Here is a 15,833-nt window from a genome sequence, read left to right on the forward strand (position 1 = left end):
ATAAAACAGCTATAATACTAACAAGTTCCAAAGTTTATTTTAAATTTGAAAATAAATACTTATAGTTCACACATTGTTGATGAGAACAATACAGGGTGGGGAGAAGCCAAAGATATGTGTCTACAATAAATAAATAAGTTCAAATCAAAACCAACCTTTAAAAGAAAACATGTTTTCTTTTAAATTGTTCATGGCAATGTAAATTAAAAGGACAATGAAGTGGTTTTACCTGTTAAAATAGCAAACACTTAAAAAGTCAAACAAATATATTGTATTGGTTATGCTGAGAGAAAATGTATCACCAAGGCAAAGTTCATTGGTCCTATTTCATGGCAGATACTTACCAGATCATTAAAAAAATTAGAGCAGGTAAGATGTCTCAAGGGGTAAAGGTGCTTGCTACTAAGACTGGACAATTTGACCTAAGTTCCATGGGTAGAATCCACTTAATGTAGGGAAACAGCCAATTCTTCAAAGTTGTTCTCTGACTTCCACACAGCTGCTATGGCAAGAATGCACACACACACACACACACACACACACACACACACACACACACACACACAAGATGGCATGATACTAGAAAAAAGTCAAACAATCACAATTACTACCTCTGGGTGGGAATATAGCATAACAAGAGATCCTAATTATGTTCTTCTTATTTACAAATCATCTTATTTATTTTTTGTAAATTTTATATACTAGTCAGAATTTTCAAACAGGACAAACCTTTGGAATTTAGATTGAGCTCAAGAGAGAAAATAATAAGAGCCTAAAGTTGACTTGGCTTGAAATTAAAGTATTCATTTTTTATTTATAGTTTTGAAGCTTTTTTATTTTATGTATATAAATTTTTTTGTGTTATAGAACTGCATCATGTACATGTCTGATGCCAAATGATGCCAAAAGAAAGCACCCCTGGAACTGGAGTTTCAGATAGTTGTGAGGAATGTAGGTGCTGGGAACTGAACCTGGGACTTCTGCAGTCACTGAGGTGCTCTTAACTTCTGAGTCACTGAAGAACCAGCCCGCCTCCAACTTAAGCTTCAAAGCCTTCTCATGGGAAAGACAAACTAGGTTCATTCCCATTTATACTTAAGCCTCTGTTTCTCAAAGATTAAGCTATGCCCCAGATGTAACGTTAACTACAGAATGGTTCTGCACTGCCTGTTCCAGGAATGACCATTATATCTTCGTTTCAAAAAGCTCCTTATAACAATCTTGCAACCCTAGAGGTTCTATGACCCCCAGTGATGGCCTTATGAGCACCTATTGTGATGACCTTGTTTTGACCATTTTTTAAGTTCTTTCTGCTCCTATAACCCCACCTGTTTTCCCCCACTTGGAAACCCTTCACTCCTGAGTTCTACAAAAGCCTTGTTTCCATCACATCCAATACAGCTCTCTCTGAAATCCTGACATTAGGAGAAGTGGCCAGGTGGCTAAATACAGCTTGTTTTAATAAGATAGTCATGGGATTGTCCCCCACCACACACACACACACACACACACACACACACACACACACACACACACACACACACACAAATCAGGTCTAGCACCATCTCTCCAGTCTCAAATTGCAAGCTTCAAAGGTTTAAGAGAAAGTTAAGTCCTGGCTTATATACACTCTGGCGATAAAACAGACAGTAATGCCTCAGGATTTGAATTAGTAATGTTCTATAAACTCTCACAATCCTTTAATGAACAAGTCCTAAACTATTGGCTTCTAATAGCAACCTAAGAATGGGTTTCTTCAAGTGTCTAGCAACAATATTTTTGTCGGCCCATCTATATCTGCCTCTACTATATGCGTGTTCTCTCTAAAAACCCCATATACCATACATATTGCCCACTAATGTTAATGAACTCTCAACCAACAGTACTAAGTCATACTGTTTACTGAATGCACATAGTTTCTTTGTTAACACGGCACCTTAGCAGACTTTTGTGAAGGAATACTAGACAGAATGCTGTGTGATGCTCAGGAATCATTTTGAATAGGAAACGTCAAAAAGCAGGAATATACAAGGCATGCCACTAGGACTATTGCAAGGACACTGGCCTACATTATGAGAACCAAAACAAGGACCCCACCATCATATTACACCTCAGCTGGCCAGAGATGAGCCGGCAGCTCTAACATCAAAGCTCTCCAAGTATTGATTTGGCAACTAGCGGTAAGATTTTCAAGCAGGAGAACTCAAATACAAAATCTACAAATAATAAGGTTACAATTGAATTGTAGCTATAATTGAAGGGAAAATTCTTAATCAAGAGAAATGGACCAAACGTCAATGTTGAATAGCTAAACTTCTTCACCAAGTTCTTTAAAGCAGAATATCAGATAATTTATAAAGCAGTGCCCCCCCCCCAACCAGGGCACTTTGCCTAAGAGAAGCAAAGGTTCAGCTGTCATTGTTTAATATAGTCATTGTCTTCAACAAGAGCCAGACAGAGAAGAGTGGGCTAATCTAAGCTAAAAAAACTATATATATTTTTGAGCTTGTTAGGTTGGGAAATTCCCAAATCTAAGGAAAGACAGTTGCTCAAGGCCACCATCGAGGTATACACGTATGTTAAACTTGAACAAATATAATGTCACTGAGACCAAATGAAGAAGAAAGTGCCATCCTCTTGGCATTCTTTGGAAAACATGATGGAGATACTAATTCATGAAAAGAGCTTAAAAGATTTGGAAGACAGCAGCCAAAGTTATGGAGCTCTGGACAAAGGCTTGGAACCAAATACAGGTATGAGGAAGGTGAAAGTGTGGCTCTCATCATTGGTGTGAAGGAAGACAGACACAGTACAGTCAGAAGTGTTAGCAGAGAAGGGAACCTGAAGGCAAATAGGTAAATGAAGGAACACAGATCTAACAAGCCTCATCTTGCTCCTGGAAACCTCTTGGCTAAATCTTTCCATGGTTAAACACAGTGATCACATCTTTCCCTGTCTGTTTTTACTCCCTTAACCAGAATACACATGGAAGCAAGCAGGGCTCAAGCCTTGTTCTGTCTTCTGGCAACACTCCATAGCACGCAACATCCCCAGAAAATCTGAAAAATCAGCTTCCATCAACCCTTGCATGTTGTAAGCCCTGGGTCAATATTTACTAATTCACCAAGTGAAGTTACAAATAGACTGAGTCCTTAACTCTGCTCTGCCACTTACCACTAATCCGGATGGTTGGGAATGTACATTACATTACACACCTTTGTTTTCTATCTAACTAAAACAAAAAGAAGTAGTGTCCAACAGAACCTCCAAATTCTGTAATGAATTTTATAAACATGTGAGTATGCCCACAAAATCTGAAAATTAAGAGTTAAATGTTGGCTCCTTGATTCTAATTCCTTAGAATTTAATATTATACTCATTGAGTTCTTAGATTATGTGTTGGTGTTTACAAGATTATGTTACATGAAGTTAAACATTTCTGTTTGTGAAGAATATTCTAAAATTCAAGTATTTTTTATAAATATATTAATCATTTCTTAGTTTCTTCTCACTTTAACAAATTATTTTAATTGTACATCTTTTTAATATCTTTTATTGATTCTTTGTTTCACATCATGCACTCCAGTCCTGCTCCAATCTTCCTCATAGCTGTCCTTTGTCCTTGCAATCTCCCTCCTCAAAATAAACACACACACACACACACACACACACACACACACACAGCATAGAAAACATCTCATCATGGAAGCAGTACTATGTCACAGTGTGTTGTACAAGTACACCCTTCTGTCTACACATATTCACTTGCAAATGTTTACTACAATGAGTCACTGGTCTGGTTCGAGATTTCTGGCTTCTGAGCCACCATCAATATTGGATCCTCACAGGCCTTCTCTTGTTTATCTTGTTGTTGCCTTGTGTTATGGAGATTTTGTAGCTTTAGACCAGCAGTACTGGCTGTTTCACACATCCCAACCATTCACAGATAATATAAATTTGGGGGTGGATCAACTCAGAGCCCTGAATCTGGGCCTGGGCAAAACTGAGCTGGTCAGCACACTGGTTCTCCTTATCCACACCACCAGAGCTAGCTCTCCAGCACTGCTATGGCTAAGCCACCTAATGCTTCTATTAGCAGAAGGCAGGGTCATTTCTCCTGCTCTTATACCCATGGGGTTGGCTCACCCATGACTTCACCATCAGGACCAGTTCCACTGTGTTGCCCAGGTGAGGTGCAGGGTCTATTCTCTTGGGTGCTGCAGCCAGTGAGGAAGCAGGGATGGCTCTCTGGCTTTCATGGCTTCAGGGCCAGCTCTCTTTGCTACTGCAGGTGAGGACAAGATCATCCATGCCCCCTCAACCAGTACCAGCTCTACTGCAATGCCCAGGTGAGAGGCAGGGCCAGCTCTCCTGAGTGCCACAGCTGATAAGGGACAGAGCTAGCTGTCCCACAATCATGACACTGTGGGCTGCTTTCCCAATTGCTAGGGGTGGAAAGGTGGCACCAGTGCCACTATATGTAAAATGAGTGGTATGGTCAGCTCTTCTCTCCCCCAACCCCCTGCCACCAGGGCTAGCTCCACTATGCTGCTGGGGTGAAGTCCAGGCCAGGTCTCTGGAGTACTGCCACTGAGAAGTGGGGCCAGCTCTCAAGAATGCTGTAGCCAGTGAGGATTAGGGATAGTTCTGTACAGCTTCTAGACTTCCACATGGTTCCTTGTGGATGCCCTAACAAGGGATGTCCCTATGTTCTTTAGTGGCAAAAATGAGTCACAAACATCTACACTGATTCTTACTGCTATGTATCAATGAACCTAGACATGGACCTCAGCAGCAGCTCAGGCTGGGGCATCACAATGACTCGGGTGGCAGGGCTGTTCACTCTCAACAGGCTACTCCTCTCCACTCTCGAGTCTCCAGTTCCATCGCTTCATGATACTCAAGCGGCTCCAGTCTCTTTCTCTCCCATCTCCCTACCACATAATAGTACACTGTGGTGGCTTCCACTGTAGGCTAGGCAGGAGGCTAGTGAGCCCCTGAGTGACATCCTCCAACAAATGGGTATCTACGCTCCACCAATGCCGTGAGCCTAAAGGCAGGTCTGTAGGTCACATGGGGTCCCCAGGACTCTGTCTTCCTCTGCCCATACTGCACTGTGGTAGTATGCCAGGCTCTGCATGTCTATGCCCCATCCCTATGCCATAGGGACGGGGCATAGGTTTGATTTGACTTGATTTGATTTGATTTGATTTGATTTATATATGTCTTAAGCATAAACCAAGACAGGCATCAAGCTAGGATGAACAAAGGACTGCCATCTCCTCTGTCGATGACTGATATAAGAACAATACCACTGATGACATGTCTTTCTCCCTATTGCCAGGGGAGTTCATTGTATAATTTTAAGAAGCCATCATTTATAAGCTGCTGAGATAGAAATGTCAGCATGACAAAAATTCAATAATATTAAAATAGTTCATATTTAAAATTGAGTGTATTTCATATAAAATCACTATAGCAACTATATATCAGCCTATGGCAAAAAAGCTTCTAAATTAATTTTGCCAATATTCATTGCTTCTGATTAAATTTTCTATTAGAAGAAAAAATCAATTTTTCAAAGACACACTTTTGCAGTCAAATCTTTATACTTACTGTTTCAAATCCTCGGTGTGGATGATCAGGAAATCCTCCTGGCCTTCCTCCTTTAAATTCATCAAACAGTAAAAATGGATCCAGAATTTTCAACTGGAATAATAAAGTTTGGCATGTTAGACACGGCTTTTAAGTCATACTTCAGGGGCTACATTCATAGACACATCTACTAAAACTCATTGAAGATTTGTGCAGCCAGTAACCAATATTATAAAATACAAATCATATTCAAGAAGAAACTATACTTGGACATAACAATTCATCTATTTAATTAGAATTGACATTGTAGAGAAGAGTAAAGACTGAACAAACATTTCCGTGATTGTCTACAGTACAGTCAAGTAGGTCATGATCAATCTGTAACAGATTCTTTACATCATGAGGTAGGTGTTTATAAAATCAATAATCAAGCTGTAATTATGAGTGTTTTCACACATATGAGAACAGGTGATATCAGAGAAGTCTTTGAAAATTTAATTTTTACTTCTAATAGGAAATTTACGACTAGGGAAGTGGCTCTTGAGTTGAGTCTTGAAGTCATGATGGAGCTAACCAAGTGGAAAGGATGGAAGGGTGATGTGGTCAAGAGAGACTGGTATGCTTAGCAAAGTCTCTGCCCATCACCCATTGAAATTTCATGGGCACATCAAATTAATAGTTCCTGAATATTCGTGCACAGAAACAAATTTTCTTCATAATTTTATGTAGGACTTTATTTTATTAAATATTTTCATTATTATAATTTCAATAAATAATTTTCCTTAAGGGCTTAAAAAGTCCTTAGTTTCTTCTATCAATAATATGTTACTCATTTATTAATGGCTCAAATAGAAATGTCTGCAGTGATACAAACCAAACAGAAGTAAATACTTAAATTTGACTATATTTTATTTAAAAATAAATAGTATAGCTTTATTACACATAAAATTATTTATTTATTTATTTATTGTAAGTACACTGTAGCTCTTTTCAGACACACCAGAAGAGTGCATCAGATCCCATTACAGATGGTTGTGAGCCACCATGTGGTTGCTGGGATTTGAACTCAGGACCTCTGGAAGAGCAGTCAGTACTCTTAACCACTGAGCCATCTCTCCAGCCCTACACATAAAATTATGATGAGAGGCTGGCAAAGGATAGAGGTTAAAGTCTCTGGGTTTTGAAATAAGTTGTTATATTGTATCCCAGGCTGGCCTGAAACTCTTAATTCTCCTTTCTCCACATTTTAACCATAACTAATCATAATTCAAATCTTAAAGGATTTTGAATCTTATCCTGAAGGTAATGGGTTGTAATTAGGAATTGAGATAATTAGATTTGGAAAATTTATTCTAAAGGAAATGATAGATATTCAATATCCTGTGTAGGAGCAAGGGCCAGAAGTAAGGTAATAGCAGCAGTGATGGAGAATCATTGAGTGACTAGGGAGATAATATGAGACATGTAGGAAGAATACTAAATAACTCCCAAATTTCTTTTTATGGCATCTGGAAAGATGTTAAGTCCACTCAACAAATCAAGGACTATTAAGAAAGAAGCAGCTTTAACATAATAATGAGTTCGGTTTACATCTTGTTGAGTTTGAGTCGTCTGCTATACATGTTATGCATATGAAGATTAATGCTTATGCAAAGGCTACTGAAACTAAATCTCAAGTTCAGTCAACAGGTAGAAACAGTTGTGTTATCATCAATATATTCAAGTCTGTCTTGCGTATTTTTGTCCATTTGTTTAGAATTCTTATCAACATCTGTGATTAAAGATGTTGGAAGTTTTACTGGAATTCTTTGAATCTATGTATTCATTTTACAAATAGATTTAAATAATATTAATCTATGTTTATTTATAAACATGTTATCTCTACTTAAGTCTTTAAATGTCCTTCAATAAAGAATTATAATTTTCCTTATAAAGGTTTTGTATATAATTTAATTTTTCTGGGTAACATGCTCAAATAATATTATAAACTGCATTCAAAATTACATTTTGAACAGTTTGCTACTGAGAATTATAAATATGAATAAATATATGACTTTTTAATACTCCTAAGCACTTATTAATTTTAGTAATGCCCCTGGAGGTTCTTTTGAGTTTTATGTCCTAAGATGGTCACAGCTTATTTATCAATATTTATTTGTATTTATCAATAAGCTTTCCTCCAGGAGTTCATAAAAATCGTTTTTGCTTGACTTAAAACCACAAGTTGTCATTTTTCTAGGTTTTTATGAGTCCAGCTGACCTTGGCATCTTTTCTTTCTGGAGTTCATGTTAGAACAGCACATACATGGTCTAGCCAAAGAAGGAGAAGGACACTTAACCCTAGGACTCATGGGCAACGCACCTAAAGATGGAAAGAACATTCAATCCTATTGCAGGAAGGGAACGATATTTGTGAGCAATAGTCCAACTGACGCCCATGAGCAAATAGCTCTGCTTCTCATTTTCAAACCTTGTACTTTTTACTTCTTTTTTCCCCTGATGCTGGTGGAAAAAGATGGAAGCTGGGGCCTCACACACATCACACAAGCATTCCACCACCAAGCCAAGTCACCAGCCCTAGCCTAGCCCTCTTCTTGCCTTTGTTTTGCAAGCTAGCACCTCTTCAAGTAGAATGGATGGTAATAGGTGTCATTGTCTTGCCCCTGATTTTATAGACTTGGCTGTTTATAAAATTGTATTGCTAAGCAGGTTGTTAATCACAGTGTTCTATTTTTCTGTAGAGTTCCTTCATAGGGTTAAGGAGCTGCCCTTCCATTTTTAGTTATTAAATTTATCAGTGGATTTTGAATTTTCTTGCTATCACATATCTGTCAACTGAGCTAATTAGATGTCTTTTTCTTCCTTGTCTCTTAATATTGATAAAGATGACATAAGTCTTTATTGCTTCTCGGTGACAAGGAGATTCATATGGGCAAATAAACTGGTCTCAAATAAACTGTGAAGACAAAAAAGTTCCCCCGTCACTATCAGCCACTCATAGAACAGTTCATTCACTGTTTCTGCTCTGGAATGAAAATCTCAAAATATGGAGACGGTTTTGGGGGACTGGGTAATAAGTTCAAGGCTAAAAAGCTTTTGAGAATCGTTTTTAAAAAATCAAAGCTTCATTACAGTCAGTCACTGGAGTGAGAAATTTGGAAGGTTAAAAAGAATGGGGAAGAGCCACAGACAGCACCCCATCTCCATCATCTTAAAAGCTAGCTGAACAATTCTGGATGAAACATTGGTAGAAATGAGCACGCATGGCTTCTCGGAAAGAACAGAAGCTGGAGGAAAGGTAATCCTGGTACAAGGCAAAGAACAGAACTGTCAAGTAATACAAACACAAACTGGTTGATCAAAAGAAAATTGAAAATTAAAATATGCAGAATAAGAAGGCATGTTATTAAGATTATGGCCAAATAGCTATTTGATGAAGAGCCATCTATGAAGAATTTGGACACTATTGCCCAAAACAATAGAAGAAACTGGTACCATGCTTTGTCTTACTTAGTCCACTCAACGTACTATCACAAACTATTATAAAGTGAATACCTTCAAAGTAATTCAAATATATTTCTTATGGTGCTGGAAGCTCAGAAGTTCAAGATTAAGGCAGCAACAGCAGCTTTAGTGTCTAGTAAAAATCCATTTTCTGCATAGGCAACACCTTCTAGCTGTGCCTTACATGATGGCAGGACCCAGCTAACTCTCAGTGATCACTCTTATAAGGACATTAATCTCAGATATGCAGATTTTATCTTCATGACATAACTATCTCCTAAAGACCATTAACGTGAAGGTTGGGATCTCAAACTTTGATTTGAGGAAGGACACATACTTTTAAACCATATCATTATGACGTGTATTCATTGCACATTGGCTCCTTCCAGTCACCAATTTCTGCCATATGAACACATTCACAAGAAGAAAGTCTGCGTAAGAAAAGGAAACAGAACCCGGGTTGCTGATCAAGTGTCAGAGGGATGTACTGTTCAACTGGCCAGAAGCCAAGAGATGTAAGAGACACTCCAATAAACAATAGGACCCAGTTGTGTCAGACTGTTGATACTTGCAGCAGGGCTGAAAATTCATTCTTACTAATCTGCAAGCATTTAACATAGCTTGAGCAGCACGTTTAATAAACATGCACCAGCTGTCCTCAAGAACAGACCTCTATGAGAATTCTGATTTTCTCAAATATTTTCACTATGTCCCCACTTCAATCACATCTCTCTTTTCCTGCGTCTTTTCCTTCAACTACTTCCAAAACCTTTAGCTGCCAATTTTAACTGGCAGCTTCTAAGACTGTTCTTTCAACATCTTCAGAACTCCAAACAAAACCTGGGGCCACCAGCCCTCGGGCTTGTAGCAACCCAATAATAAAGCTCCAATAGCCCAGCAGCTTTGGGAAGTCAGGAAGTGCTGGAAGTGCCTATCAGAAGCACAGGCCTTTGGAGATAAGACTGATACTGTGCTTTTAGCATGACCCTCTATTGAATCCAGATTAATTCTAAGTATGCAGAGTACACTCGACAAACTATGGGTGGTACTTTTGTTAGATTCTTTAGTCTCTTCCAGTTAGGCCCTATGGTTGACTCTGGCTACCACAAGGCAATTCTAGGATGGAACCTTTAGGGCCCTTCCTTATCAAATGAGGACAGACAGTTAATATTTGTCCTTTAAACTTGTCTTCTCTTCCTCCTTGTATCAAAGAACAAGTGATGGTTGCTATTGCCTTAGCAAACAGCTATTTAATGACATCATGGAATCTTCTAAATGTTCCAATATGATAAGAGGGCTATAAGTATATAGTTATATTTTATATTAGATATATATCTCTATGGATAATTACATCGTCCCCCCTTTTTGTGTCATCTCCCTCCACATCTTTACAGTAATTTGTTAGCTGGCATATGAAGTGACGATTTTCACTGTGTTATTTTCATATATCAGTATACTGCGTATGTATCCATGCCTCCTCTCTCTTTCTCTCTCTTGCTGATCACCTCCTACCTGGGAGATAGTTCACCCTATCTACTTTTATGTCACATAGATTCCATGACCCTCTCTTGTTCTTGTATTTCTGAGACACATACTGAAATGCCAATGAGCAAGATGACATGTGGGTTTCTGTTCAAAATACTTCGAGGCAGGATATGGAACAGGACATTCGTTGTGCTAGTTCCTCTTGTTTTTTTTTTTTTTTTGTTGTTTTTCTTTTTTTTCTGAGTATTCTCTTAGGTAATTAAATAACCCAAAGAGAACCACATTCTTCTGAACAATATCTGGCGGGATTGGGCAGCATAAAGACAAGTGCAGATAAGAGACGGCTGCTCTCCTGGGAGCACAGAGGAACCACCTCCCAATGGCGTGCTGCACAGCCGTTCAAACTCTGTGACTGTCTAGCCTGGTCTATGGATAACTGTACTGGAAGCTAGCCCTAACCTATCTGTTCTTTATTATAAACCATAGAAAGGATAATTATAAGTTCCTCTTCAATTCCCACAATTGCAATGATAGAAAGAAAGGAAAAAAAAACTTGTGGCAGCTACTACAGTAAAAGAATTTGGCAACTTGAGTGCAAAAATTGCTTTGTTGTCCAAAGTTTCTATTTCTTCAGGATGTAAGCCTTATATTATATTATATTATATTATATTATATTATATTATATTATATATTAACATCAATAGTTAAACACTCAACCTAAGCAAAAAATAATGGCAGGTTTATACAGTCAAAGGGGACATAACTTTTTTAAATGTTTATGATGTTTATGAAGAATTTGTAATAACACAGAAAGTTCTTGGGTCATCATGTTAATTGAAGAATTTCAGGACACAAAACAGTGTCTTCTATATAATTCCCAATGATGCAGAACAGTGGTTCTCAACCTGTGGTTCACAATACCTTTAGCAAACTATCTTCAACAATATATACATTATGATTCATAAGAGTAGCAAGATTAGCTTTGAAGCTGCAACAAAAACAATTTTATGGTTGGAATCACCACAACATGAGGAACTGGATTGAAGGGTCGCAGCCTTCAGAAGGCTGAGAACCTCTGATGTAGAAAGAACATAACTGACAGATAAACTAATAAAAGTCACAGCTACCTTTAATAAATAGGTTTTATTCTAGTTTTTAATTTTGAAAATAATTTAGTCATCTAGTATTTTATATTAATTAAAAAAGGTCTTTTAATGATGTATCTTAACAGGTGTCTGTGAGGTCTCAGAACTCTTTCTATTTTTTCTTGTCACGATGACATCTAATAGAACATGACCCCACGTCCATCTGACCCTATGCATTTAGCCATTAAGATAAACTTATTTGTGTCTTTTTTTTTTGACAAATGGTGAATATTAGATATCAGGAGCTATCTCTGAGTTAATGTTGGAAAGAGAAACAGCAAAAGCACCAGACAGAAGAAAGAGGACTGACGGGGTGAGGTGGGGGGAAGTGTCTGCTGCCCATCTCAATGACCTGTGAACATCAAGCTGGGTGAAATGAGCCAGGCACGGAGAGACACATACTGCTTACCCTCACGTGGGTGTGGAATCTAAACAAACAGAAATGCAGACCAGAAGGGTCACTCCCGGAGTCTGTGATGAGATGACAGAAAAATGTTGGTCAGATAGGAAGAATAAATTCAAAAAATGGATAGCACTTGATACCTGTAAAATGATGATGTATGTGTTCTATGGTTGAAATGTGCTAAGAGTAGATTTTTAAAATAATTATGTGAAGTAATACAAATGTTGATTAGCTACTTTTGATCATTCCTTGGCCTATACAAGTATAAAATGCAAATATAAAATTTATTATATGAAGTAATACAGATGTTGATTAGTTTGTTTTGTCCATTCCTTGCCATATACAAAAATAAAACCACGCCTTTAATTCCAGCACTCAGGAAGCAGTGGCAGGCAGATCTCTGTGAGTTTGAGCCTGGTCTACAAACTGAGTGCGGGACAGCCAGGGCTCTGTTACACAGTGAAACGCCGGATCAAAAAAACCACACCCACATACACAGACACTCATGCACGCAGATGTGCACACACATTTTTAGTTAAATTTCTAAAATTTAAGACTCCAACTCCCCCACAAAAGACTTCGAACCCATCAACAATGCAAGGCAACATTCACAGAAGAAAGCAATGACTTTTGAAGCCCTACAAGCAAAGGTGAACCTGGCAATCCCAGCCGTTCAGGAGGCTGAGGCAGTAGGATTTTAAGTATAAGGCCAGCCTAGGCAGCTTAGGGAGACTCTTATCTTGAAATAAAAAAAAAACACTCCAAAAGAAGAGTGCTGTGGCTGTAGCTCCGTGATCGAGTACTTGCCTCGCATGTGCAAGGGCCTCCCTGTGTGCCATCCCCAGTACTTCAAAATGAAGCAAAATAAACAAAACTGGGTGTACAAGTCCATGAACACTTTTCAAACACACCTTTCCGTCAAAAAGCAAAGTCACTTCTATGCAAGAAGAGGGATAAAGCTTAGCAATGAGGCAGCAGGAAAATCCTGGAGTAGAGTGTAAGAAATACAAATCAGCCCTATTTCCCAAAGTGCAATCTGTCCTTACAATGCATTTCTTCTCTTCTTCACAATATTTAATGCGGCATGGCCCTGTGGCTAGAGCCCTTGGCTATGACCACTAACTTTCTGTGCAGCTAAGACCCATCCCTAGATTTCATGTATTTCCTAGTATTCCCATAAAATAACTTGTCTAATGTTGAAAAACATTTAGAGACACAGGCTCTGAGTTCCCTTATGCTCCTGCCGCCCCACCCCCCGCCAAAGGTGCATAGAGCTGGATCTCATTGCATAAATACAAATCCTTTATTCTGTGTGATTAGTCAGAGCCCTGACCCATGAAGAGCCAATTAGGTTGTCCTTCCTAGGAATCTGAAGCTGAGATCCATAGTTACCTGCGCTTTGAAGTATGAACATGTAAGCAGGGATGAAGACGCTACACATTGGGTACATCTGAGGATATGCACAGAAAACCAGTCACATCTGCTACCCAGAATCTAATTACCGGAACACTACAAGCCCCCCTTAGGTGGGGTTGATCCACATGGGGCCCCAGTTGTGGGGTTTCATGTTTCTCCCACTGGAACACCACAGGGAAGCTCATGAGCATCTTGGACTTCTTTTTCCAAATGCCATTCAATATCCCACCAGTCCCTTTAGAAAGTAAAGCTCCAAGGAGAACATATTCATCCAGCCTGCGTACCTCAGGTCTGCCAATGCTTCTGCGTACCCGTGCTCCAACCCCTTCTGGCTGCTCCCGGCTGAGCACTGAGAGAGTGACCTTTTTAGAGGATGCCATTGTGAAGTTGATAAAGAGAGTTCTGGTGTTGAGCTGCAGAGGATGGAGGGAAAGAAGAAAGACAGCAACAAAAAGAAATCACAATGGAGGAAATATTTACAGATTATAAACTAAGAAGTTTTAAAGACACAGCAATGGTGAACATGTATTAGTATTTACGGGGTCCCCAGAACCCCGTTATGAGCAGGTACCTAGTGGAATCCTGCAGTCATCTTGTCCAAAGGTTAGCAATAGCAACTCTTTGGAAGAACTTAATAGGAATGTCTAAAGAGCATTTTATGTGCTTTCCTTCAGGGGCATACATATCTTGACTTCCTCACATTGTGCACACACCCTTCAGTGGCCACCCCATGAGTTTCCGTGGAAGATGGAAGTGGGGGTTCTTTTGGCAACACTGAAAGAAAATGGAAGAAATGGAATCTCACCAGAATATGGAAGAAATCTTCAAGGCTCACTGAATTCACGTGCCCATCTATCTCTAAAGTCCATGGCCATTTTAAAACTTCGACTCTTAATAATATTAAGCGTGTTTAAAATTCGGTTTCTTATCATAGCAACCCTTCGCTCCCATTCCAACTCCTTTCAGACCCCCAGCACCACATCTCACCCCCAACGCAATCTCATATTTTCCATACCCTACTGAGAATAAGTGGTGCTGTCCTTATACATACAGGTGTCAGGTCATCTTCTGAAGCAGGGCAGCCTTACAGAGAACTGACACTCCCTCCCCCAGCAGCCTCAGGTAGGGGTGGTACTTTATGGAACCTTCTCCCATCTGTGTTGGAATTCTGACTGGCTTAATTTTATGTAGGTCTTGTGCAGGTAACTTTTTAGGCAAGAAATCTTTGAATTTCCTAATAAAGTCCTCTAAAGCACAGACAAATCATGTATGAACTACTCCAGGCAATGGAACCCATGATTCAGAAACAATGCATATACTACATTTATTATTCAAAGGTGTTCCATTATTGATAGAAGTCTTGGCCCTACCCACAAATATAATCCACCCCCTTCCTAACTTCTGGTATTTGCAGACAAGTAATTCCAAGCCCCAGATCAGATCACCACACGAACTCTAACCAATCCTTCAAAGAGTCTTGCTACATTCCAGGCTGCTTTCACTTGGGATGCTCTGTATCTCAGCTTTTCCATCTATAAAATGGGACTCAGAAATGCCTACCTCGAAGGATGTAAATAGTGCTATCATTCTTTATAGGGACTCAATATAGGAACACCCTCCAATCTGTAAAGGCAGACCCTAAAACGGATCCCCTGTAGCAGACAAGCAACATGTATCTATTAAGCCATGAAATGTGGGGGACAGACATGAATTTCGGAGTACAGCCCAGTAATGATCCACACAGAAGCAACTTGTAAGTAGTTTTGCCTCCACCTAATTTTTCTGGATTCTTCCAGACTCCCACATTAGGCCCTGCACACAGGAACAAGGATGAAACAGCTAATTGCAGTGCGTTGCCAAGAGAAAAGCCAAGCTAAGGTCCCATTCGCCAAATCTTGGTGGCTATTTAACATTTCCCTCCCTCTGCGCCACTAGAAACCTGTAGTGGGCTGGAAAAGACAGCATCATGAAAACTGGAACTGGCAGCATCCTCCCAACCCCCAACACACACACACACACACACACACACACACACACACACACACACACACACACACACACCACTCTCGCGGAGGGGGAGCTGAGATCCCCCAGGCCACTCACTCTGGCAGTAGCGCAGGCCCGGGAGGGAGGCCACCACTGGAGGTGTCTAGACTCCGCAGCGGCAGGGACACACGGACACAGCGCAGGGAGGACAGGTTTGCAGAGCGCCTGCCTTCAGTCAGCGTGACTCAGCGCTTCGTCGAGGGCCTAAAGGAGGCGGGAGCCTCTAGGTCTCAGGGGCC

The 15,833-nt window shown here is 39.7% G+C and overlaps 1 protein-coding gene across 2 annotated transcripts in view; it reads right to left on the reverse strand.

Moving 5' to 3' along the window:
- Positions 1-15,775, reverse strand: part of PIR (pirin) — a 105,484-nt gene extending 89,709 nt beyond the window's left edge. Inside the window, exons 1-3 of one of the 2 annotated variants that reach the window (XM_080909775.1) lie at positions 15,652-15,775; positions 13,833-13,961; positions 5,617-5,709 (exon numbers count right to left, since the gene is read on the reverse strand). In XM_080909775.1, coding sequence (XP_080765901.1) covers positions 5,617-5,709; positions 13,833-13,928 — 189 coding nt within the window. In that variant the 5' untranslated portion in view covers positions 13,929-13,961; positions 15,652-15,775. The remainder of the gene's footprint in view (positions 1-5,616; positions 5,710-13,832; positions 13,962-15,651) is intronic. The other variant, XM_080909776.1, reaches the window with a different exon arrangement.
- Between the last annotated feature and the right edge of the window lie 58 nt (positions 15,776-15,833).

The sequence above is a fragment of the Micromys minutus genome (genome assembly GCF_963924665.1).
Source record: "Micromys minutus genome assembly, chromosome: X".
NCBI classification, from domain to species: domain Eukaryota; kingdom Metazoa; phylum Chordata; class Mammalia; order Rodentia; family Muridae; genus Micromys; species Micromys minutus.